General features: G+C 36.9%; 1 protein-coding gene across 2 annotated transcripts; it reads right to left on the bottom strand.

The window, feature by feature from the left end:
- Positions 1-331: 331 nt before the first annotated feature.
- On the bottom strand, positions 332-26168 carry CXCL14 (C-X-C motif chemokine ligand 14). Of its 2 annotated transcripts, XM_075601130.1 has the most exons (4): positions 25837-26145; positions 25096-25201; positions 13610-13723; positions 332-1947 (listed from the first exon to the last, which is right to left on the bottom strand). In XM_075601130.1, the coding sequence occupies exons 1-4, from the start codon at positions 25898-25900 to the stop codon at positions 1932-1934; spliced, it is 300 nt and encodes a 99-aa protein (XP_075457245.1). In that variant the 5' UTR covers positions 25901-26145; the 3' UTR covers positions 332-1931. The 2 variants fall into 2 exon arrangements, with proteins under 2 accessions (XP_075457245.1, XP_075457244.1); XM_075601129.1 differs by lacking the exon at positions 332-1947 and having other exon boundaries at positions 13576-13723; positions 25837-26168.

Below are 26168 nucleotides of genomic sequence, written 5' to 3'. Positions count from 1 at the left end.
ACCATAGTGCAAGGGTCCCTCTGGCACTCGTGATCACATCCTCCTCCACATAGATCGCGTTCTGTGCAGAACGCGATCTCTCCTAGAAAAACAAGCAAAAACATGAGTGCCAGACCCCATGACATAGTAGCTATGTTCAGAGGGCACCCCAAGAGTTAAGGGACTTATTAAATAAACCCTGTAGCCCTATTGAAATAAATAGGGTCTACGGCCAAACGTGGTATGACAGCTAATTTGGACTATATAGAATGATCCTCTAATAGTTTAACTTAGTTAGCATATTGCTGGCTGATCGTGATCAATTCGTAGATAGAAAAAAAATCCAAAAAAGATTATGAAGATTGTTTTTCCCCAGTTTATTTGAAAAAAGAATAAGAAACCTGCATGCAACTTTCTACATAATGAAAGTACTTAAATAACATAATTTAGCAGTACAATAGAGTACATTACATGTATAGATAATATACACTTACAGTATTTATATGACGTTTTCATTGTAGTTTATTTACAAATTATAAAGTTGTTATATAACCATCTTTTTTTTTAATGAGGAGCATATTGTTTAACATTGAATTAAATACTGACACTTATGGATTTGCATGTACTACCTGTGAAAAAGGAAAAATAACCTACAATTAAAATGGTTCTTCCAGGGTACATACTAGATATTAAAGGTTTTAAAATATGATGACATACTCTTAATTCCATAACACGGGTTTCAGGTCACACCATTTCACTGTATTTTATCAAGATCAAATTGTATTTAAGGTGGGTAAAATTATGTTAGCTTATTGAATACCTTTAGAGTACATTAAAAGTCCATGATATATTATGGGTTGAAATTACTTCATGAGCTTATCTTATTCCCACAGTGCCTTCAAACTCCACTGTTAGAGAATGAGCTTATACAATGTATAGATGGTCTTCAAGTTCATTTTTGCCCATAATTAAATTAATATTAGTGATTCAAAAGGAAAGTGGTGAATTAAAAAATTTAATTTTAGGCTTTCATTCAAATGCCAAAAACTGTGATAGACATTTGGTTTGGAAAACTGTGTGGGCTTAAAAATCAAACATATCTCATAAATGAAATATGTAGCTTAAATATCTAATTTTTGTATAAACATTTTTAAGAACAAGGTGCTTTCTTTAAACAATGTGCCAAATTCTTCAGTATTTATGGTCATTTTTCTGTTCATCTAAAACTACTCCAGATTTGTGAACTGTGACTTTCACCACTAGACAGTGGGCACGTTCTACTGGACTCCAAAAAGAAAAGGCATACTGTACATGGCAATGGGATATTTTAAACTGAAGGTGGTATACAACGACACAACATTGCTTATTATCGCTACAAACAAACATGTTGTAAGTGCAAACACAGAAGTTGAGAGTTAATGATTTTAATAAATTTTCCCTTTTTAAATGCCATTATCTTTTGAAGGACCTGGCAACTTAAATTAAACCAGACCTATCCATTTATATCCAAAATAGGGACCAGTAGACGTGAAAACATGGTGACTGCCATAATGAACAAGAGTAGGAGTCTGAAGAGGAAACTCAAGAACACAAAACAGATGTGGTTATTCCCTCCTCTCACTAATCTCTTGTTTATTTCATGAGCTTATAAAGCTCATATGTACTTCTACTAATCTGCAAATCAAACACACTAAGTATTTTATAAAGTAATAGCACAAAGTCTTTCCTTTTCAGAAATATGCAGACAATTATAAAATCTGAAGTGTGTAAGACTTTGAGCTCTAAAAGTATTTTTGTATATGGCTAAAAAATGTAAAAACTGATCCTTATTATAGACTGCTTTAAAATAACATATGATTTGTGTCTGACGACCAGGAAATAAGTTGTTTTCTGCAAATTCTCTTCAAGTCATACTGCTACTGTGGTCATTTATTTGAAGTCATAGTTTTCCTTTAATCTTCATAAACTCTACAAAAGAAGAAAATAGTGCATTTTAGTGACAACATTTTTTTTTACATTTGACAAAGCTGTTTCATTCATATGTTAATATTCTACGTTCAAAATACATTTATAAAATATATAAAATCAACCAAGTTCCAATATTTGAAAGTGCAGTTCAATTTAAGACCTAAGAAAATGAAGTATACGTATTTCTAAAAGGTTACCCCTGAAAGGTTTGTAAACATTTAACATGACAATTAAGGTACGTTTAACTTCCCATGTTACTGTCCTTTCTTTTTCAATGCTCTCTTATCTTGATTGGCTTTATCACAACCCTTTTCCCTTTTTACAAAGAAGCATTTGAGATGAAAAAAATTACAAATACTTATGTCTAATTTTTAATAGCATCTATTTTAAAGATTTTTATGAATATTACCCAATAAACATATCATTCATTAGATAATTGTTGGTTCTAAATAGTATTGCAACCTTAACCTTCTCACAAACTTACTCTAATATTGCAGGCAACAGTGTTTATGTTCTGGTTTGAGTTCTGTCCTTTTGTGTAACATTGGAAAATGTTGGAAGCTCAGTATATGCTAAACTTGGCAAAAATATATAAGGTATTTGTGAACTGAACTGTGGAAACAGGCTCTTGATTAATAGAATAGATATTGAAAGATTAAAAACACAAGGTATAGAAAAAAGATCTGACCATTAGCTAGTGGTATGTATTGTTAAGTGCTAGAAGCAGAGGGGTTAACAATTACAAAATTGTACCAGTCTGCAACTGTAATTTTCAGGCAACTAAGTTAAAAACATGTACTCTGCTTAAAACTGATTCTGTTTTGTTTTTTTTGATAGCTTGTCCAGGGTGGGAAGGGAGCGAAGGTAGCAGGGATACACCATAAAAAATAAAGAACATATAATAGTGCAGCAAATTTACACAATCTGGATAGAACTTATGAATCTTGGCACTGTAGCAGTGCCTACTTACAGCAGGTCAGATAATAAATCGCTTTGATCTACACAACTGGTAGAAAAGGATCAGGATCTTCAATAACAGCCGTGGTTTACAGCATGGGTTGTAGGCAAATCAGCTCAAACGTCAGGAGATGTAGTAGGATCAAAGGCATGCAAAACAAAGGCAGACCATGGTGCAGATCACACATACAATTTATATATAAAACAACAATAAAAACTTTAGGAATCGTACTCACAATAGGTACATATTCAATGTTCACGTAAGATTTTACTTGAGGCAAAGGGAGTGCCGGCCCAGTGTGGAACAGCTCACAGTTGGTCTTCTCCTTGGCTCACAGCAGACCGGGTGGAAGATGCGTCTGACGTCACATCCGCTGTGCGAGTGACGGCGTCCGGTCTTGGAGCTATGGAGGGGAGCGGTGGGGGAACTCGGCAGCTCAATGTAGCGCCGCCATAGGACAACACCCTCCCCCAGCATGCCATTGGGCCAGATGGTATGGTCCTCCCAAAAACCCAATATAATTGTATAATGCTGCGCCGTTTTTTGACCGTTGAGTTATGTACCGGCTATAATCGGAGAACCAGCGTGCCTTTTAAATTAAACTATCTATTAAATTGAGTGATTAGTTAATTATTTACCCTATATAAACCCTAAAGAACCCATTAGAGGACTATTCGTTCTCCTGAGGAAGTTGTTAATCACAACGAAACGCGTAGAGCCTTTTACAGTTGCTGCAGCTGCTCTTTCAACTGAAGGCTCCTGAGCTGCCGAGTTCCCCCACCGCTCCCCTCCATAGCTCCAAGACCGGACGCCGTCACTCGCACAGCGGATGTGACGTCAGACGCATCTTCCACCCGGTCTGCTGTGAGCCAAGGAGAAGACCAACTGTGAGCTGTTCCACACTGGGCCGGCACTCCCTTTGCCTCAAGTAAAATCTTACGTGAACATTGAATATGTACCTATTGTGAGTACGATTCCTAAAGTTTTTATTGTTGTTTTATATATAAATTGTATGTGTGATCTGCACCATGGTCTGCCTTTGTTTTGCAAGCCTTTGATCCTACTACATCTCCTGACGTTTGAGCTGATTTGCCTACAACCCATGCTGTAAACCACGGCTGTTATTGAAGATCCTGATCCTTTTCTACCAGTTGTGTAGATCAATGCGATTTATTATCTGACCTGCTGTAAGTAGGCACTGCTACAGTGCCAAGATTCATAAGTTCTATCCAGATTGTGTAAATTTGCTGCACTATTATATGTTCTTTATTTTTTATGGTGTATCCCTGCTATCTTCGCTCCCTTTCCACCCTGGACAAGCTATCATTGAAAGGAATCTGTACACATTCCTGGAAGGTTGAGACATTTACTAGAGATCACCTTTACACAGAGTATTTTATTTTTATTTATATTTTTGTGCACTATTTCATCACAGATTGGGTGTGGTTAGCGCCGGTTACAAATCACGTTAAGTCTACTTGTTTTTTTGATAAACATGTATATTTAGCACATAAATTAGAGCAATGCAAAACATATGCATACAGTATTTAGTCAGATTTATATTTATAAAAGCATGACAGGGTATGTATACTAATACCCAAACAATGCAGAAAAGAAACATACAAATCAATTTACTGTAATCACATTTTCATGTGTGCACCAAGAAACACTCAGTAATGTACTGGAGGATATACAGTAGTATACCCCATATGCCCCCTGTTATTTTCTAACCCTTAGGGTAGGGGTGCACAAACTTTTTTTATTTGCATCCCCATGCCTGCTCTCCCCCCTCTGATCGCACCCCCCTCCCCCTCCCCCTCCCGCCTCTTACCTTCTCTCTGGCATCAGTGTCGTCATTTGACGTCACAATGTTATGTGATGTTGCGTTGTTGCCATTTGACGCCGAGTTGTCATGGCGACGTGATGCCAGAAGCTGGCTGAGAGCAGGTAAGAGGGAGTTATAGAGGCCTTGTGCGCTCCCCCGGCATTTATTTTAAATGTTGTAAGGAAGAGCGAGGAGCCTCTGTAAGCGCTGCGCCCCTCCTCTAAGAAAATCTCACACCCTCCAGTTTGCGCACCGCTACATAAATCTGCTTTATAGTAAGGTAGAGGGTATACCCTATGCATTGATTCCCAACCGGGGTTCCAAGGCCCTGCCCTGAGTTTCTATGAGAGGATGAAAAGTGTGCTGCAGGATTACCCTGTTCTCCCAGAACAGGGGGAAGGCAGGGCAGTTGCTTGGGAGTTGGGCAGATGTATTACTTGTAGATTAGTCCTCAATTGATTAAAATCTGCCTTTCTAAAGTTTAAGGTCTTTGTGTAAGAGAATAAAGGGGTGGCAGGGGGAGAGAAATAAATGGGGGAGGGAGAGAATGAGAGGGGTAGTGTGAGAAGGGAGAGAGAAATCTAGGGAGGACTGGGTAGAGTAAGGAGGTGTTTGAGAGAGGGGGTGTGCTCGAAAGATCGCTAACACGGGGAACCCGTGGGGGGCCTTTAAAAAATGTTGAACCTTCAGCTAGCGTAGTACGGTATACCATTTTTTTTTATGACTACAGCACTGGAAACACCTCCATATATGTATGCACCCTCCAAATAGCATTCTAATGAAGATGGGTGCAGTAAGAGATTCAAATCCAAATTTAGAGATTCAAATCACAATTTTAGAAATGATTTAATAGAAATAAAATACAATTGGAACTTCGGAAACAGCATCCTTGGTCTTTCCTAAATTAAGCTTTACGGTTGAGGTCCATATGTGCTGAGCTGTGCTACAGGTGCTACAGGTACTGTATGCCATTATACACATTCATGGGCTGGAAGACACCTTGCATTCAATTCAAGTGAATGATACTGTATGTAAGGTGTCTTCTGGCACTATACGCTGTTATATGGCATACCACCACTTAGTAAATATGGACCTAAATACATCTCACATTGTTTTAAGTGGGCATGTATCTTGTATCAAAGAGTGTTTTTTCCCTTTAACTATTTTTGCAACAATTTTAGGGGTATTACACTAAGATCTGAATGAGGGTCATTGAAAGCCCCAATTTTAAGGACATGGAATAGACAAAGGTATAGATCTCATGTAATGCTAAATAAGCACTGGCAAATAGAGATAAGGGAAATGTTCACCAAAGCTCGCAAACCCAGCTACATGTGATTCTTTTATTGTGAACATTTTTGCAAAAAATGGCAAGTTTTGCTAAACTTCGCCAAACATTAAAAGTCAATGACTATTTATGTACTGCCATTTAGGGCCATTTTCATTCAATTCTGGCACAATTTGTAAAAGCCACCAAAAACATAGATTGTAAGCTCCACGGGGCAGGGACCTGTGCCTGCAAAATGTCTCTGTAAAGTGCTACATAAAACTAGCCATGCTATACAAGAACATGTTATTATTATTATTATTAACTTTATTGGAAATGTACAAATTGGTGGTTTCACAAAATAACTCTCAATAACCGTAAAGTGTTGACGACTGAAAAATGTTTTTGTTAAACATACTTCAGTGTTAGATTTGTTTACGTGGAAAACAAAATCTGGTACACTCCAAATTGAGGGGATAACGGAAGGGGCCTATTTTCTAAAGTCTCCTGGTTGCAAAAATAGGACAAAATCAATGGAAAAAACAAGTTATAGTCATAAAAGTAAAGGAATTCCATTGAAAGCAATGGGGTGTTTTCCTTTGATAAATCTGATACAATTTTTGTACGTTTTGCAGTCAGCCAGGAGACTTTAGTAAATAACACCCACAATGTTCATTTTTGCCTTGACTTTGCCCCAGCAGGAAGACTTTAGTAAATAAATCCTGAAGGGCTCTTTCTTTGTTAAATTAACAAGAATTAGACTTCTTGAAATGCAAACATGTGTTTTACACTATTATAAATATAATAAAAATGATATGTCAGAAGGATTCAAATGTTCATTCAATTACATTGCATTTGAACTACTTTAAGTAATTTATGATAAGATCAATATAAATTCACACCAACATAAAGGCATGAACACCTGACTCTAGAGTCAGACGTCAATATGATAGTAAGGACTTGGTGACGCAAGGGTATTCTAACCATTAAAAGCTCAATTGCTAACCTCTCTATTATATTGCTTCATTTGAATTTCAATTGATATGCCTGTTCATGTTTCAAGTGTCATGTTCTGTTTTTTTTTAGTTTAATTATTTCCCTATCGAATGCATTATTATTTTCTAAAAACACATGTTATATTTAGTTACGGCATTTTAATATAATACTAAAAATAAAATGTGAATACAGAAATATAACACTATTCTGCTTTCCACACTATTGTACTAAGTATTGTACTATGCAATTCTGAAGTGTAAACAGTGTTAAGTAACATTTTAAGTAATTTTGAGTGAGTGCACACCTATTTTACTAGGCTACAGTATTTAGGGGGACAATGTTTAGGACCACGAAGAAAAGGAGTGTGATGGTAGACACAGAAAATGTTTCTCTATCAATTTTCAATCTTCAGCATATTACAAATGAACATATTAATTCAGAGAGAAGAAATGGGACTACAAATGTGTCTGCCGTGGTTGTGAATGAATTATTTCTCAAATTCAAAGTGATGGGGCTGACAAGTCATATCATGCCCAGTGGGTGATTAGATCGCACATGGGCAGTCAATGTGTTTGTGAGGTGCAGACTACAACAGAAAAGTAAACAGCTGCTGTAATTAGAAATGCATCTCCTTCCCTTTCGAAGCTGTGATAAGCTAGTTTTCCCTTAACACCTTACACAGAGGGTGTCAGCGCAGTAATATTAATCAGTGACCTAGGGAGAGGAGGTGCTAAATAATTAGCTGATGCTCTTCTCACTGCCGATACATTCCTGTCTTTGGCGTTCTATGAAAAGGGATGGATTGGCAACAGAAGAAAACAAGACAGAGATAGGGTATATACGTGTAACCTTCCCTGTCTGGCTCCTAGGGAGTTTACATCGTTGTGCAAAGGTTGACTATTCAACATGAATTACCTTGGCTCAGGGTCCTGGATTCAGGCCGCTGAGCGATGAGGTGGCAAGAATGTATAAAATGGGTGCCAGGAACTTTTGTAGTACAAGTGTCATTTACTCCTGCCCACAAACACAGGTCCCTGTGACAATGTTGCACTGTATTTTATATCAGACATAAATAAATATGATTTTTCCATCAGTGCCCACTCTTAACACTCGTAAGAATGTACATTGACTTAGTTGCTCTATGTAAGTGTGGGACCCAGACCCCCTTGTTGTTTCTTGATCATAATCTGTATTAGTCTGATTACTCTAGACGCCTACGGTAATCCAGGTGGGTCTTTATTACTTGACCCAATAACTTTGGTCAGTTTGGGAACTGCCCCTTCCATACAGTCTGATGAATACTATTACTGCAGATCCGCGGTTAGAGCTGATCCGCCAACATCCGGTAGTCCTCCTTCCCGAGGCCCTCTGTGGCTGCCGTATTCCTTTTCTTTAACTATTCAGGACTCAATTCCTTCTTTTCTGGATCCTAAATTAAAGAGTACTATCCCCATATGCAACATAATAAATAGGGGAGGGGGAGGCTTGGTTTGTGCTACTACTTTATAAACATTACTTATCTACTCTCCCTGTGGCTCCTCTTAATCTTTGGGAACCTAACCGTCTCAAACCTTCACCTTCTCTGACATACTCTCTGTGACGTCATGGTCCCATGGCAACACTTCAACCTTCTAGTAACACATTAGGAGGGGGGCTACTTAAGAAAAAAAGAGAGCGGTTATAGAGAGGCAGAGAATGGTAAAGAAAAAGAGTGTCAAAAGAAACTTCTATTTGCCCTTTCTTAACATTGATGCACATAAGTAGTATGTGACAGAGACATCAAGGGATACTTATAGAGACCTATTCATTAAACTTTGAAATGTTTAAGGGCAATATCACTTGAAACTGATCTTGCTGTATAAATTAAACACTGAACTATGTGATAGGTGTTTGTTAGGTAGCAAATTAATTTTAACTTTTCAAATCTGTGAAATGCCAATTTGATTTGGAAACAAGCAAAACTACAAAATTAAGTACTCACGTGGTAATCCATATACTGAAAAATAGGAACTAACAGAAAAAACCTCCGATTTCTATCACCTATTTCAGGCAGACAAGATTGAAGGTATTCCTATGTATATAATGGGAGAAGGGGCTAATGACGTAGAAAAAGGACGTAGAATCAATGTTGAACAGGAGCGGTTCAAGGTGCAGTATCATACATGAACACATTGAACAAATGTCAATTATATATTTAATAGATTAAAGCTAGGTGATCGGTGACTTCATAAAATCATTTTGACTTTTGATTTTTTTTACCTACATAATAATTGACAGTAACCCTATGTTAACATTAAGTTATCCATATTTCAACATTTACAGTAAAAATATGAAAAAAGCATGTTAAAATTAATACGCTAATCTATTTTTTATTAAGCATCAAACATATACTTTTTAGCCTGTAAACATATTCACATCTCTATCTAGTGAGCCTGCAATTTTCAGAGTGATTCCCAAAGCCCTAAATATTAGAAATCGTATCACGTCTCAGAACCGTATCTATTTTGTCACAAAAAGTGAATGTAATTGTGTTTTTTTGTAGGACAGTTGTTTTAGGAGACATAATTCATATTGAACACAGCTATTAATGCTCTTTCTTTAGAGATTTTGACCTGCTACTATTACAGTTTAATGAATACGCCCCATAGACAAAGTGAAACTGTAATACAGATGTACAGGAGAGAAACAATGGTGGAGACAGAGATTGATAAACTAAACAAATAGAAACAACTGGGTAAGAGAAAGAGGTAAAGAGATATCAGAGAGAAAAACTGCAAGATACTGAAAAATAAAAGCAAACAAAGGCAGAGGGATTAGAAAGTATTACAGATTAACTTTAATTGTGCTATGTTTTTATCTGGTTCTCAAATTACCTGATTGGTATCTATGTTTTCAAAATATTGTCTTTAGCTGATAGGTCCTATTACTATCCACTAACTACCCACACAAGCTCTAACACATGCCACAAGATAGCTGAGTTAAATCTTCATAAAGCCAGACAACACGCTGAAGGCCATATTTACTAAGTGGTGCATCCCACAAAACCCCTTCCAGCTACTGAATGTGTCTTTTAGGATATCACCGCTTAGTAAATATGGGCTGCAATCTATATATACTGGGCATATGGTTTAGAGACAAACTGTATGGATTTTGCTCTTCATTTTGTTTTCTTTCAGAGGATCTTCAGGAAAAAACAGTGGTACAAGCAGTCACAATTCCACTTTTGAAGCTGCAGTTCAGGCAATATCCTGCATGTGTGTTTTTTTAATAAATCAGTTCTGTAGTAACAAAAAATACTTTTAGCATTTTCTGTTTTAAAAAAAACAACTTTGAAAGGCCAATTTTCTTGTATTCTATTTTAACAAGCATGCTTGTTCCTATAGCAACAATTTACATTCCCCATATTTAAAGATGTTGCCAAACTTTGCCGATCAATAGACGGAGAACGAATTGACCGGCAGCTATGCAGTTCTTTAGGTAATTAGAGATTGCCCACATGAAACTATTGAAGTAAAAAAAGAAATGAAAAAAAAAAGACTGAACTGCAGCTTTAATAAGTCCCTTAGTTGTTTTACAAACAGAACCTTGAAATACATGTAAGCAATGTATCTAATGCTCTAGTTACATTGCAAAGTACTAATGGGCCAAAGAGTCGAAGCTCCTTGCTGCTTGTTCTTCAGATTCATTTGTTTCAACCACCAGCAGGGTAACTGGCATTGATGCTGCATTTAAAAAAAAATATATATATACATATACTGTATATATATAAAAAAAAAAATATATATATATATATATATATATGTGTATGTGTATGTGTATATATATATATCTATATATATGGGTGAAGATGACCTAGGCGCAAAAAAATATGTCACAATGTGTCAATTTCACTTTATATAATAATATTTTTTTTTCTCCCTCTCCATTTTTTGCGCTTAGGTCATCTTCACCCAAATTTCTCTTTCGGTGTTGGTGGGGCCGTGGACCTAACTGGCAGCATTTAAGATAAGGGATAGGTAGTTTATTATTGTGTTGCATAATTGATTGTGTTTTATTATTTAAATATTGAGTTACATTTCAGTTTTGATGCGCTAGTGTTCTTTCTTTTCTTTTTATATATATATATATATATATATATATATATATATATATATATATATATTAAATGCAGCATCAATGCATCTATTTTCAAACCCAGGTACATTGGGAGTACTTGGACTTAGAGTACTGTAGATCAGCACTCCCATTGAACTTCAATCATTAAACTAGCTAAAGTTGGTCAGTAACTATACTTAAAGCAATAGAAATCAAGTTTAAAAAATCTGGAAATAAATTAAATAATAAGAGGTCTGCTTGCATGTCTTGGAAATAAATGGATTCCATGCAAACTGCATGTTTATGCATTTCTAAAAAGACCAAACATTGTGACATTAAAATTGTTTGAACATTAACACCACTTCGCTCACCTACAGTAGTGTTGCAATTTTCCTAGCTAGCTTTATTCATGTTTAGGATATGCATGTCTAGCTTTATATATAGTTCTCACCTTCAAGAGTTAAGGAAAGGACTAATGGTCCTGATTTTAAAGCAGGAAAATGTGTTTGAATATACAGTATTACCAACTGCTTGGGCTTAGCACTTTGGCCCAAATTTACTACGTGAAGCTATTCTACACCGTCCAGCTCAAAAAAATCAATTATCAAGCACTAAAGTAATTACTAAAATACAATCATCTTTTTTATTGTAGTGTTACACCTATGTTTCTAGCCTTGAATTCACATTTGCTAGTCTTTTGACCATTTTGGCATAATAGAGTAAGATATACTGTACAGAGGTGATCATAATCTGTATAATACAGGTGACCTGCTATCAGTAGGCAAATATGGTGTACGTATCAAGCACATTTGTTACAGGTTCACGGATGTACTCTACAAGTGCATCATTTAATGCAAACGCTGCAATGCTGTGTGACACACATATCAAGTGTAACAAAAATTGCGCAAACAGAAATATATTAACATTTGAAAGACATTAACCTTGATGAATGACAACTGCTACAACACAGCCAGAAAAATATTAAGCTCTCCGGGGCAGGGATTTTCTTTCCTATTGTCTGAATTTATCTTTGTTGCACTTATTGTATTATAATTCCCTGTACTGTATTGTCTCTTCCGTAACGCACTGCATACACAGTTTGTAAAGTATATATTAATATATAAATAAACAGCCTACAAAGTATTCAAGTAAAATAGAGAAAGGAAAACTTTCAAGCTTTAGCTAAGTGACACTAAAACGGTCTTTCACTGATTGTTTTTACTTTTAGTGGCTGGTTTTGTAGCTCGTCTAGGTTCTCATGGGAAATCTCACTGCCCACAGCTGAGGCTTCTCAATGATGGACTGACAAATGCTTTCAAATAAAATAATTGCTGTGAATTTTCTAGTCTAATCAGAGCTCACTGCCCTGAAGCGGAAACTCCACTCTGAGGTTCTAATAATAGATGTCAATTGGATCTCATTATCACATTCTTGACAAGGTTAGAACATGAAGTGACTGGCAAAAGTTAAAGAAGCAGGTATGTGTTTATACAGCAGTTATGCAGAAACAATTGGGATATTTATGCAATGTATTTTCATTTATTTTTTCCAACCGCATTGTTGTTCATAGCTCCTCATTCATTTATTTTCCGAGAAATGAGAAGACGCGAAATAATATAGAAAAGATTTACATTTTAAATAAAGATACGAATTTTTCTTTACAAGAGTTAATTTGCAAAATAATATTCAGGGTACTTTTGTATAGGAGGAACTAAATATTACCAAATAATGTAAGCGTTTGGGTGAAGCCTAGCACTGAATAGAACTGAAGATTCATGAGCAGCTACTGTACAGAATAATCGTGGGAATGTACAGAGAGATAAATACATGTAAAAAGTAGTGCCATACTGCATGTCAAACTTTTATTTTTTTTCTGCTTGCAATTGTGACAAATGCAATAAACTTGTTAATCAGGTTATCCAGGAATGTTTACACCAAAGAATGTGGTACATTCCATTGTGATATGTACAGTACATCACGTATCTCCCCTCTAAATGGACTACGTATAATATTTCTGTGAAAATATGTGCTAGATGCACATTGTATTTTTCTTTTCTCCTCGGCGGCAGCATGAAATGTAAAAAATATGTTAATCAAGTTTACTACCGCAGAGGCAGATGTTTACACTGAGATTTTCACCAACTTAGGCAGAGAGCTTTGGTGCACACGTAAGGGGAAAAAAGAAGAGACTGCCTAAAAAGATACAATGTGATCCACTTCCTTATGTGCGCTCTGTAACTCCACTCTCCTGTTGCTCCCAGGTGTAGGGTAAAAGAGGGATAACATAGCTTGATATTTTGATGCTGAGAAATGCATGTCTAATAAGCATTTCTTAGTATTTAATTAAGGGCAAATTCTGACTTGATATATCGCTCTCCTGGGACTTCTATTGCATCAGCACAAACTGAAACATCAGGATTTGTTATAACTTCATTTTTTATTTTTGTTGGGTATGCTACTTAAATGATAATAAACAGGTTACACAATACACCCTGTGTCATGCTAATTTTGTAATACATACCTGCTTTTTTCCTTCCATATTGTGTACCATTTGAGGAACTTTTTAGTACTGTGGAGTTTAGGGTGTAAGCAGTACTGTTGTCCTCTAAATCGTGAAACATTCTGCATGGTTACGCTAAAATACAAGACATAGTATTACAAGGAAGGATAGTAGCAAACAAAAAATAAACACGTTCACGTTCACATATTTCAATCTAATAGACATTTAATACAAATACAGGCATACCCTGGTTTATGGACACTCACTTTAAGTACACTCGCGAGTAAGGACATATCGCCCAATAGGCAAACGACAGCTCACGCATGCGCCTGTCAGCACATCCTGAACAGCAATACCGGCTCTACCTGTACCGAAGCTGTGCGCAAACGGGGAGACTATAGAGCCTGTTACAAATGCGTTATTTACATCAGTTATGCACCTATATAACGTTTGCAGTACAGTACATGCAGCGATAAGTGGGGAAAAGGTAGTACTTCACTTTAAGTACATTTTCGCTTTACATACATGCTCCAGTCCCATTGCGTACGTTAATGCGGGGTATGCCTGTACATTATTTTCATTTAAGTATAGTTGAGGGTAAATTAGCTAAAGTGAGATTGATATTTCCACTTGTGAATAGCCGTTCAACTGACTGTCCTTTATGAAGAGATAATGACTATCACACTTGCGTAAATAAACCCAATATACAGCATTTATAGTATAAAGGAAATGTAGGTGTTATAGAGAATGATACCAATACAAACAGGTTGCTTTGGTCTCAAGATAAGACATGAGAGATCTTGAAAGTTGCTTAAAAGTCTGCAAACAGAAAATAATCTAGTATTTGCTAGGACCAATATTGATACAAAACGTCTGCAATGTTTGGGCTCTACAAGAAACGAGATTTAAGGGTGTTCATGTTTGCATGAAGTAACATTGTATAGTGCCTGCAAGATATATGACTAAAAAACAATAGTACTGTATGACTGTCTTGAATCTGATACATGTTGTTTATTGAAAAAAAGATGCAATGAAAAAGATAGGTAATTGAGGACGCTATTTGTTAGTTTTCCTGTGCAGAGTTGATGTAAAATGGGTAGTATATTAATTTAAAATCCTAGTTGCTTTAAATAAATTTATTTTATGATACAGAAAGTCCTCTTTTTCCATTTCTATTGATGTTTTGTAGAAAATAGACTTTATTAAATGATTCCTCTGGTGTTGCAAGTTCAGCAACAAGTGTGTCATGTTCACAATTGCACCAAGATATGTATCCCACCTTACAGTGTATTGTGAATCTTAATCACTCCACTCCCTGTAATGAATTTCATGTATCCACATCACTTTTTTTTTGTATTCGCTTTTATTACTATAACTTTCAGGCTACCTTTGTGTTATGTTTTTTTAATCTATATCTGTCTATTTTGGGTATCTAAGGCCAAGATGCTTGAACCTCCATTAGCCTATTTAATGTAACGTTAACCATAATAAACGTTATGTTAATAATAACAGCTACAGTATGCACTAACGAGAATAACGTTGCGATAACCTAGTGTTAACTACTGAGATAATGTATCGATACATTCCTACGGATGTTAGGATAATTCATATGCAAATCAGATTCTAATAACCCGTTAGCCTAACATCGCAGATCCGCTAAACTCCATTAATGTTAGCGCAGGGAAATAACGTTGCAATAAATAGGTCACACTAAAACTTGCCGTTAATCACAGTCAGACCATGATTATCCTAACGTTATTTCCAAGAATATTAGATAACATATTGCCTATGAAGAATTATCAATGTTACACTTATAAAAACACTGTTAGTCTAATACTGTATATCCTCAGGTATAAGTGATGCACCTGTTCACAGGTGAATCTTTGCAGTACATAACATAGCCTAAAGCATATTTCAATTACTTAATATAAAATGGCTTACAAATATGACTATGTGCTGTGTACGGTACTTATTTAAATTTTAGCCAGTACATGGGTGTTACGTTTAGGTAACACGTTACACGATATGAACGCATGTGTGCTAATTGGAATTATGTTAGATTGTTCCTAATGCGTATTGTATTGCTTAATGCGTCAGCGCTATTAACGTACCCACTACTGCACTTATCGAAACAATACTACTTTGGGTTATGGATGCTATTTTAGTGTAGTGTTGCTTCACTAATATCATTAGTGTAGCACTGCTCCCCCCCCCCCACCCCCCTTCCCTCTGGGAGATCTTGCCTAAGCTACAGGTGTTGTGGTGCTTGTTACCTGTGAGGGTCTAGGAGATGTTGAGGGTCCACGATGGTAAGGGGAGACAGGACAGGCTTTTGGTGATCCTCATGTTCTTATCTTGGTGTCATCAGACTTCACACATACTCCTACCCAATAGACTGTTACTTAGGTAGGAGTATATAAAAATTATTCTTTATTTGTGCAGCCACTGCAGTTGGTATTACAGCGTATGCATGGGTTTGTCAGGATGGGTCCCAGACTTCTGAATGGTGTCTGACCTCTTGCAGTCCTGAGGCCTTGGGCTGCAGGTCTCTACCCCAGGAGGGAAAGAGTTCAACTCCACATCTCAACCCCAGGAGGGGGGAGACCTTGACTGAATACAATTTGGAACACTTTCTCCCTAAGGCACAAAGAGGGAGGGCACAGAGACTGCACCATGATTGACTGTATACAGACTCCGAGACTGTACACAGATTGGCTGTACACAGACTCCACCCCTGTCACTCAGAGAAGAAGCATGAGGGAGGGGGGGGGGGGGGGGGGTTAACCCACAAGATAGCCTGTCACTGTGGCAGGAAGGCAGAAAGATAGTTTGGACCAGCCATGGCTATTCTCTCCCCTTAGGTGAAATTCCCATTTCCTCACTGGGATCAAATTAGGGGCACCATCCAGTAACCTGGACCCTGCAATACAGAACAGGTTACAGCAGATGTTACCACATTAACCGGTAGCACAGTACACCGACATTTCTAAGGCTACACTTATAGTGCCACGACGCCGACGGCGACGTCAGGCTGCGGTCGCTGGAAAAATCAAATTGAGATGACTTCCAGCGATCGCAACCAAGCCGTCCATCCGTCGCGCCGCACTTACTATAAGCTTACACGACGGCGGCAATGCATTTGTTTTGACATGATGTCACGTCGCTGTCGCCGGAACTATAAGCGCAGCCTAACCCTTATCATCCACTGATTACAGCGATGATGATATAACAATGCTTCCAACGGGGAAAATGACAGAATCCCTATTTGTAATACTTGAGATTGGTTTCTTTACCACCCGTCCATCAAACATCTTGGTCCAGATGAAGTACACCTTACGCGAACCAGGCCTCTCTCTAACTTCCACCCTGTCCTTATAAAGGCATGTATCCACTAACCATTCCTCCATAATGGAGCATATTTTGGATTCATTGATGAATATCTTCTCAGAAGTTTTAGCCTTGAGATACCCTAAGACAGCCTGTTTAAGCCAATCATGATGGTTGTTCTCAATTTCTTCCATGATCGGCTCTGGTACATACGGGAACTCATAACCGTGAGACTGACGGCCAGAATTGCCACAGAGTTGGCACAGGGCTGGAAGGCCACATGATCAGGGCACCACAGTGCTGGCACCATGCGGTGGAGCTGGCATCACCCCCACGGAGTCTGAAATTTGGGCAGATACAGCGCAGGTGATGTCGGCCGATGTTGGCCGTGTATGGTGACTACCAGGTAGCCTTCTGGTAGGTAATAATTGGTTAGCTCCAATTCAGACATTCTCTTCTGATCTTTCTTTAGTGAGATAGTGGTGATAGACAGCAAGAAGGCAAGGTAGCTCCTATCCCTGGCTCAGCTCCGTGGAACTGAAGGCAGAGTGTGGTTGACTCCTCCCAGAGTGTGAAACCACCTCCGATTGGCTCTTAGATGTTGCCCCCACCCCTAGGTGGAATATAGGGCAGGGGAACAGCAGAACAAGGAGTGACCTGGCTCCAGCTGAGCCAGTCACACCGATGGGTGGAGCGTTTGTTTGGCGCCGAGCATCCTGCACTAACGTTTGCAGAAAATCTTGCATTTAATTTTGCAAACCCATGCGGTCCCGCATTTCTGGTGGGAATGCCATTTTGAGAACGTGGAACATGCGGTAGACTCCATTTTGAGAACACAGCACAGTCCATAGAACAAAAGGTACACAGGGTCCCCCAGCACCAACTGTAAGGGGCCTGTCCCTATTTTGAGTATGATGAAGGATACACACTCCCTGAACAATTTCCCACAGGGTGTGCCCCAGAAGCACAATTAAGGTCCCCAGCAACAACTGAAAGGGCCCTGTCCCTAATATTTTCTTTTAAACAGCCAGAAGGGTTCACATTCACTGGACACTGTCCCACATGGTATGCCCCAACCACTGGTCTGGATTAGATGAAGGGTTCACGCTCCCTGTATCATGCCCTCAGGGTACGCCCCAACTGTCTCTTTCTTCTTATGAAGGGTATTCATGCTCCCTGGTATCATGCCCTCAGGGTATGCCCCAACATAGTCTTTCTTTGGTAAGGGCCTGGATAACCCCCTCCCTGGTGTCGCCTCAGAGAGATGTTCCCCCTTTCCTTAACTCGAATGTGTGCCCAGGGTCCATGGTGAAGCATCAGGAGTCCGACCCTGGCCTCTTTGTTGCAAAGCTGCACTGCTCCAATGTCCTAAAAGCCTGCCCTGTTATGCATCTCAGCAGCGCCTCCATTTGTAGTGCTGCTTCCCCTCCCCCCCCTGGGAGATCTTGCCTAAGCTACAGGTGTTGTGGTGCTTGTTATCTGTGAGACTCCAGGAGATGCTGAGGGTCCGCGATTGTAAGGGGAAACAGGACAGGCTTTTGGTGATCCTCATGTTCTTATCTTGGTGTCATCAGCGCCTCCAGTCACAATAGGCTCCAGGGTTCCGGGAGACAGTCCCCACCACGACAGACATCTCTCATACTCCTACCCAATAGACTGTTACTTAGGCAGGAGTATATAAAAATGATTCTTTATTTGTGCAGCCACTGCAGTTGGTATTACAGCGTATGCATGGGTTTGTCAGGATAGGTCCCAGACTTTTGAATGGTGTCTGACCTCTTGCAGTCTTGAAGCCTTAATAACACACTAAGTGTAATAGGCAAAAAAAGATTGAGGGAGGGGAGGTAGGGAAAATAAGGAGGGGAGTGGGTGAGGGAATAAAAAAACAGGGGAATAAGGGGGGGGGGGCAACGTTTCAGGGCTCCTAGTCCCTTCTTCTGCCCGTTCCGAAAGACCAAAGATGATCCTGGTACTTCCCTTACCCCTATCCAAAAATAAGGACAGTGCCAATACACTTAGTGTGTTATTTGGATATCCTTTGTAGCCATATTTGATAAATTAGAACATTATCAATGTCTATTGCAAATTGTGTGACAGCTTTGTACTTATTTCTATATAGTAAAATTGACAATTTTTTGCATTTTAATCTGTCATTTACATTGATATTTTCTATTGAGTGCTGGGAAAATGTTCTATGATCTTTATTTCCAATATAAAGTGAATAAGGGTCCCTCTTTTGTTCCCCTGCACCACACTTTCATTTAGTAGTTATTTATTTCTATTGCTGTACTTTTAATTCCATATACTTTCTATAGTTTATAATGTTTCAGACATTTATATTATCCATAATACACACGCGCACACACGCGCGCACACGCGCGCACACTCGCACACACCAAATTACATTTTAAGTTATGGTGGGTGAAAAAAGCAACAAAAAACCTCCACCGTTAGCATATAGCCAGTAGAATATCACTTGTGAACACATTCACATGTCTTAGACAGGTCTGCAACCCTGGTTTTCAACCATTATCACCTAGCATACAGTGCTCCCACTGCAGCAAGGGATTCTGGGAAATGACATGCAAATGAGCACACAATGTGTCACCTTTTGCCTGGAATATCCATTCACATGGAGCCCATTTAAGCTGATGCATCGCTGTTTACACAGCTTTTAAGCACAGCATGGGACTAGCAAAGCAAGTACAAACCACTCACAGACATGTTTCAACCTTGATGGGTATGATCAGTGTGAGGTTGGTTTATACTTGCTTTGAAATATTATATATATAAAGTTATTATATATCTTTATATGACACGTAACTTTTAATAAGGAAAGCTTTAATGCTGCAGTTCAGGCAATATCCTGCATGTGTGTGTTTTTTTAATAAATCAGTTCTGTAGTAAGAAAAATACTTTTAGCTTTTTCTGTTTTAAAAAAAACAACTTTGAATGACCAATTTTCTTGTATTCTATTTTAACAAGCATGCTTGTTCCTATAGCAACGATTTACATTCCCCATATTTAAAGATGTCGTCAAACTTTGCCGATCAATAGACGAGAACGAATTGACCGGCAGCTATGCAGTTCTTTAGGTAATTAGAGATTGCCCACATGAAACTATTGGAGTAAAAAAATTAATTAAAAAAAAAAAAAGACTGAACTGCAGCATTAAGTCCGATACTCATTACATTGTTTTTAGGCTATTCCAATAAATAACGTAATGCTCCTCATTGTCTGGATTTGAGTAAGGGCAGCTTTGGAAGGTGCTAAATATGGTAGCGTTATTATCATTTGCTAACATTAATGTAGGTCTCAGGATCTCCATAGTTAGGTAAACTGTGCATAGCATATGATTTTCATATGAGAAAGCCTAAGGTCTGTTAGCATTTATTCATACGTTATTTTTAAGGAAAATGCCAGAACATCACATCACAAAGCACCTTTGGGGATACGCATTACGGATATGGATACGTTAAATTGACATTAACAGAACGTTACAAAATTAGCAACCTTCTGATTTGACCATAGTACATGAGGTTGAAATTATTAGACATGTCCATTGAGTACCACTTATGTAAAATGTAGATGACTGATAGTCATCCTATATTTGTATTTACAGTATATTGATCCAGAGGAAGCAATTTGACAGTTGATGTTATGGTGTTGATTGAGTCATACATTCTTGGATTTTGCAACTTGGTATGATTGATAAATATTCATATCCATACCTAATGTTGTACCCTTTTTCTTAATTGGTAACAATAACTAGGTACATCGTTTACACAACTACAGCCATGAGAACCATGTAAGGATCGAAGCAATAATATAACTATATAGTAGATGAGGTTGAAAAAATGACAAATGTCCATCGAGTCCAACCTACTGTATGTACAATGTAGATAACTGATACACATCCTATATTTGTATTTACAATATATTTATCCAGAGGAAGGTAAAAAAAAAAACAGTGAAACATTATCCTATGTCTCATACGGGAAAAAATAGTTTCCTTCCTGATGCCAGTAATTGCAGATTTCTCCCTGGATCAACATTCTTCCAATGTTTACTTATATAGTATATATCCCTGTATACCTTTCCTTTCTATACAGATGTCTAACCTTTTCTTAAAGATACAGAATCTTGTATCTGCCATCACAGTCTCCATGGGTAATGAATTAGTAGTAAAATACTCATTTCTATAATGCTTATGGCACATGCAGCACCTTCTAACAAAACCGGCCTAGAATATTGTATTGTGTTGTTCCTCATCCACACAAGCATTATCCAGGGCAGTGACATAAAGTGGGGACCTGAAATGTATTAATGGAAGAAGGTAATACTGTTTTGTTTCACTTTAATCTATATCTAATGAAGTATAACATGGTTATTTCAGCAGCAGTCGGCGCTGATCACCATTTTGTGTTGCATTTTATTTATTTATTTTTAAATCTGATGGTATGTTCAGGAGATATACGTATTTGAAACATTAAGGCCCTGATCCACAAAGCTCCTTTAAGTGACTCAACATGCCAATTACCTACTGTAAGTTAATGTCTTCTTAATTTTTACCTCATATCTTCAAAGGCCAACAACGTAACATTAGATCATATTTTCTCTTATAATGAGCATTGCTCCAAAAGATTGCTACCAGCTCAGGTAAGTTGCAAAATAAAATTCAGTTTGAGGGGGATTGCTGCTTTAAAGGGGGGTATATATATATATTATTTTATCAGGTAATGATGGATTCTTCAGACAATACAATGTAATTTTTTGGTTTAAAAACATTATTCCAACTCCTTGCATTCTATGTATTCCCAAAGGTTTACTTGGAAAATAATTTCCAGTGTACTAAAATAACAAGTGAGCAAGAAAACCAGCTGTGCCTTGAGAAGAAATGTAGGTCATTTGTAGCTAAAATTTGGAAGACTTGGCACCAATACAAATTCTGTGAACACATTTTATTAAGTAAACAAGACTATGATAAATGGCCATGTGCAGGTTGTGCTGATGAAGATGCTATTCTACAGCTGATTACGAATCACAAGGTTAGGTATTAAAGATTCCACTGTTGTTACAGTGATGATTTTTTTGTGCTAATTATCCTTTTGTGTTGGTTTGTGGTTTGTACTTTTTTTTAACCACATTTGGTATGTAATACTCACATTTTATGTCTTTGTGTAAACAAGCAACCAATGTTAAGTGTATATTACTCCTACAGTATATGATACATCAAAGGCTTTGATAGTGTTCCAAAATTAAAACAATGGTCTGTGGTAAAATAAATGTCTAATGGGGTGAGCAATATTTGCGTGCACACACACAAGTATTATCTACTATCTATGTTATCAATGTTAGTACTTTGAAAGAGATAAGACCGTTAAGCCTCTTACAAATTGCTATTGAATTTTCATAGATGTGCTTCATAACAAATCTCTTATTGCTACAACGTTGCAAATACATCATACTGTATAACAAGTCTATAATAAGAGCAGTATGCACAGAATTGTATAATCCATGGTATTGTTGTTAACTCAACAGCATACATGAAGAAGAGGACTGCAAAGTTTTGAAAGCTCTGATTACCATAATTTTTTCTATAAACACACACACACACACACACACACATATATATCTATATCTATATATACACAGTATATGTGTGTTCTTCAATATTAGGTGATACCTTTTTTATTTGGACTAACAATTTATGACATAGGACAAGCTTTCAAGAGATTTCCTCTCTTTTTCAGGTCAGCGATACTGATATACATAATATACTACATGATATACTAAAACTGAAGAACTCATTTATTCTGCACTATCGCAACTGGACTAACACGGCTATTTCCGTTTTATATATATATAAAACGTATATATATATATATATATATATATATATATATATATATATATATATATATATATATATATATATATATATATATATATATATATATATATATATATATATTTGTTGTTGTTGTTGCTGCTACACCAATAGATTAGGTAAAGTTTAGCAAGAGTCTAAACAGGAGCTATCACATGTGCAGTGGTGTTCTGTGGCTTGATTATTGTACAGCTTTGCATAACAAACTCTTTAACACATTCAACCCAGTGTTGCACAGGCAAAATTTAAAATATGCAACTCTTGATACAGAGAAAACATTTCCATAATACAGCACTTCCATGAATGAAAGCAAAATCAGAAGCCGACACATTTTTGGCAGAAGCTGTAGCATACTTTCTACTTTTTTGTGTTTAGAATATTCTGGAAAATTATATGATTTGCCTAATCTCTGTGCAGGGAAAATTCACAATTTTGTCATGATATATGTTTAATATATTCTTATTATCTTCATCTATTCCACAGTTGCATCTAGCAAAGTCAGAACATAAAAGCAGATGTTTTTTCTCCCAACTCCCTTCATATTTGCTACTGGTGCCCTGAAGGTATAAACAACATTATAAAACACTACTTGTATCTAGTCTAATGCAAATGTTTGGGCAAGACAATAAGTAGACTATGCGTCACAAAGGGATCTCTCAACTATTTTACATAGTAGCAATTCCTCTGTGTTCAAGGCCTTGTTTCAAAATGACCTTGGGCAAGTCAATTCAATATCCATGTTCTCCTAATGCAAGAATGTTGTCAGTATTTGGATGTGTCTCTTCTGTGCATGCACTGACCGTGTCTTATTCAACTGTGTCTGAAACTAATTCCCAGGAATGCAAGTTTTAATAATTCCATATAATTTTACAAACACATTGCTAGTATAAAATGGGATATGCACTAATTATCATGAAATATTGCTAGTTGTCCTAAAGTTTGGTTTGATAACATTTTCCTGGATATTTCCAGTATTTAAAAGGCAAAATTGAGGAATGAAAATGCTAAATATACTGCATATTAAAGTTTGCAGGAGGATGTGGGTTTGAAAAGGTTAAATCTAATGTTTAGAATGACATAATTCTGAAGTCCAGTTCTGTCCAGATCAGTTTATACTTAGCAAAAATACTGCTTCTGTTTTGCTCCACCGGGAGAATGACTCTCCAGGATGACTTTCTCTGAGAAATTATTTCCCACTAAAAGGAAATGGACATTTTTGATTGATAGATTTGGTGGTCTGTTCCCACAGTGTAGCAAAAAAGCAAAACCGAGAAATATTCTACGTATATAAGGAACATACGTCTTGGTTTTCCTTATCTAACAATTACAGACATGCATCCTTTTTGGAAGTGGAAAACTATATAAATCACCCAACCCATTACATCAACATTGTACTTTCTGTTGGAATATTCATCATTATTATTCTAAGCTTCAATATGGAAAAATAAATATCTGGTTTACGAATACAATAAAGGAAAATAAATGATCTTCAAGAAGGTTAAATAAATGTCTGAGTTAACAGGTGTTACCGCCTGTAAAAGCGTTGGTGGGGCGACACCTTCGCTTACCTGTCTTCATGACCAATAAATTCAATTCATTTTTATGAATTACGCATTCTCTATTTTTTCTTATTATTTGTTCCATTATATTCTTATTATGAGTAGTGCTCTGTTTTTTCTCACTGTTCCTGCGTAAAAAATATATTTATACATACAAACATACATACATACAGAAAAAAGGTGGTGCTTGGTGCACATAACAGCAAAATATATTTTGTATATTACATTAATATATATATATATATATCAAAATATACAAACATATATTTTGCTGTTGTGTGTACCAAGCACCACCGTGTGTGTGTGTGTGTGTGTGTGTGTGTGTGTGTGTGTGTGTGTGTGTGTGTGTGTGTATATATATAATACTAAATCAAGTGCGCAATATACAAAAGGTAGTAAAGCTATATGCATCCCTAATGCTGGTTGTCACAATTATAACCCAATATGTTTGTGGAAAACAGTGCATTCGGACCAACAAGATATCACACACGAGGAAGAAAAAATTAGGTCATATATCTATAGAATGGGCTGACAAGATATTAATCACTAGACCTCATGTAGATAAATATCTGATATACTGTATGTAGTAACACCAGAGAAAGTCAATGTAAACAATCACATATAGTGACTCATCTTCTTTCCTCCAAGGAAATAATGTCCCACAATTATATATGTATTGCTAAATATCAAAGTAAATGGTTTAGAAAATCGAAGAAGAAAAAATTACATACATTATCATCTTTTCCTCACAATACGGATACTTTGGTTTAATTTCCATTTTCTGTACATCTGTAAATCTTATTTTTGGTCCCTTTCTTGAACATTTGCATTTTGATCCTGGAGGAAAATAATTAAGACATTCAATAAAACTGATTTATGTAACAAAATAATATTGAAATATGCACATACTGCTGCTGATTTTAAATGCACATTTTAAAAAGTTAAGATAGAAAAATTGTTTATAAGGCATGCATGCAACTTTATGTGTGCATGATATAATATTAAAGATACGCATTAAAATAATACATGAACACACTTTTGATTAATACATGCTGATGATTCTTACATAATTACAAAGTATTTATTACACTTTTGTACTGTGCATGCAGTTTAACAGCTAAAAAGTTAAAAGCAACACTCCAAATGTTTTCAACAACACAGCATGATTTACAATTCATAATAAAGTAAACTTTATGGATATTATTTGTAATAGAATACATTTTCAACCACTTTGTTCAGACAAATCATACCTAATAACATAATGCATACAGTACATAATTGTATTCTGATGCCAATATTAGTAATGCATAGATCTACTTTAGAAGATAAAAATAAATAGTCAGGACTTGGAAGTCAGAAAAGAGACAGTATACTGTAGATCCATCTAGGTTTCCAGGTTCATTCTAAATAGCATTCATACTCTAACATATTTTCTCAAAAAAATAAAACAAAATAAAATCAACAAAGCTCACCTTCCACGTGAACTGTACAAACAGCAACAAGCAGCAAAATAAGAGCTGCAATCGTGGGTTTCATGGTTGGATTTCAATGAAGCTTGTGACTGGTGATCTGTTTAAATCTCCTTGTCCCGTGCCTCTAAACTGACTGGTGGCTGGTGCTGTATGCACTGAGTTTTGTGCAGCAATCCTGCCCCTGCTGCCTTGCTTCAGTTTCACCTCCAGTCTGAGCTTTGCTTTCCTGCTTGTCCTCTTTTAAAACAGCTCCTACTACCCTGGGTACAAAGTCATTAATATGCATAGCAACTAAACTACTCACTGCAATTTCCCAACAGTGTGAAGGGTGG

Source organism: Ascaphus truei, chromosome 5, assembly GCF_040206685.1.
Source record: "Ascaphus truei isolate aAscTru1 chromosome 5, aAscTru1.hap1, whole genome shotgun sequence".
In the NCBI taxonomy this organism is placed as follows: domain Eukaryota; kingdom Metazoa; phylum Chordata; class Amphibia; order Anura; family Ascaphidae; genus Ascaphus; species Ascaphus truei.
The sequence above is the reverse complement of the archived record's forward strand: the minus strand, read 5'-3'. Positions and strand labels throughout refer to the sequence as shown.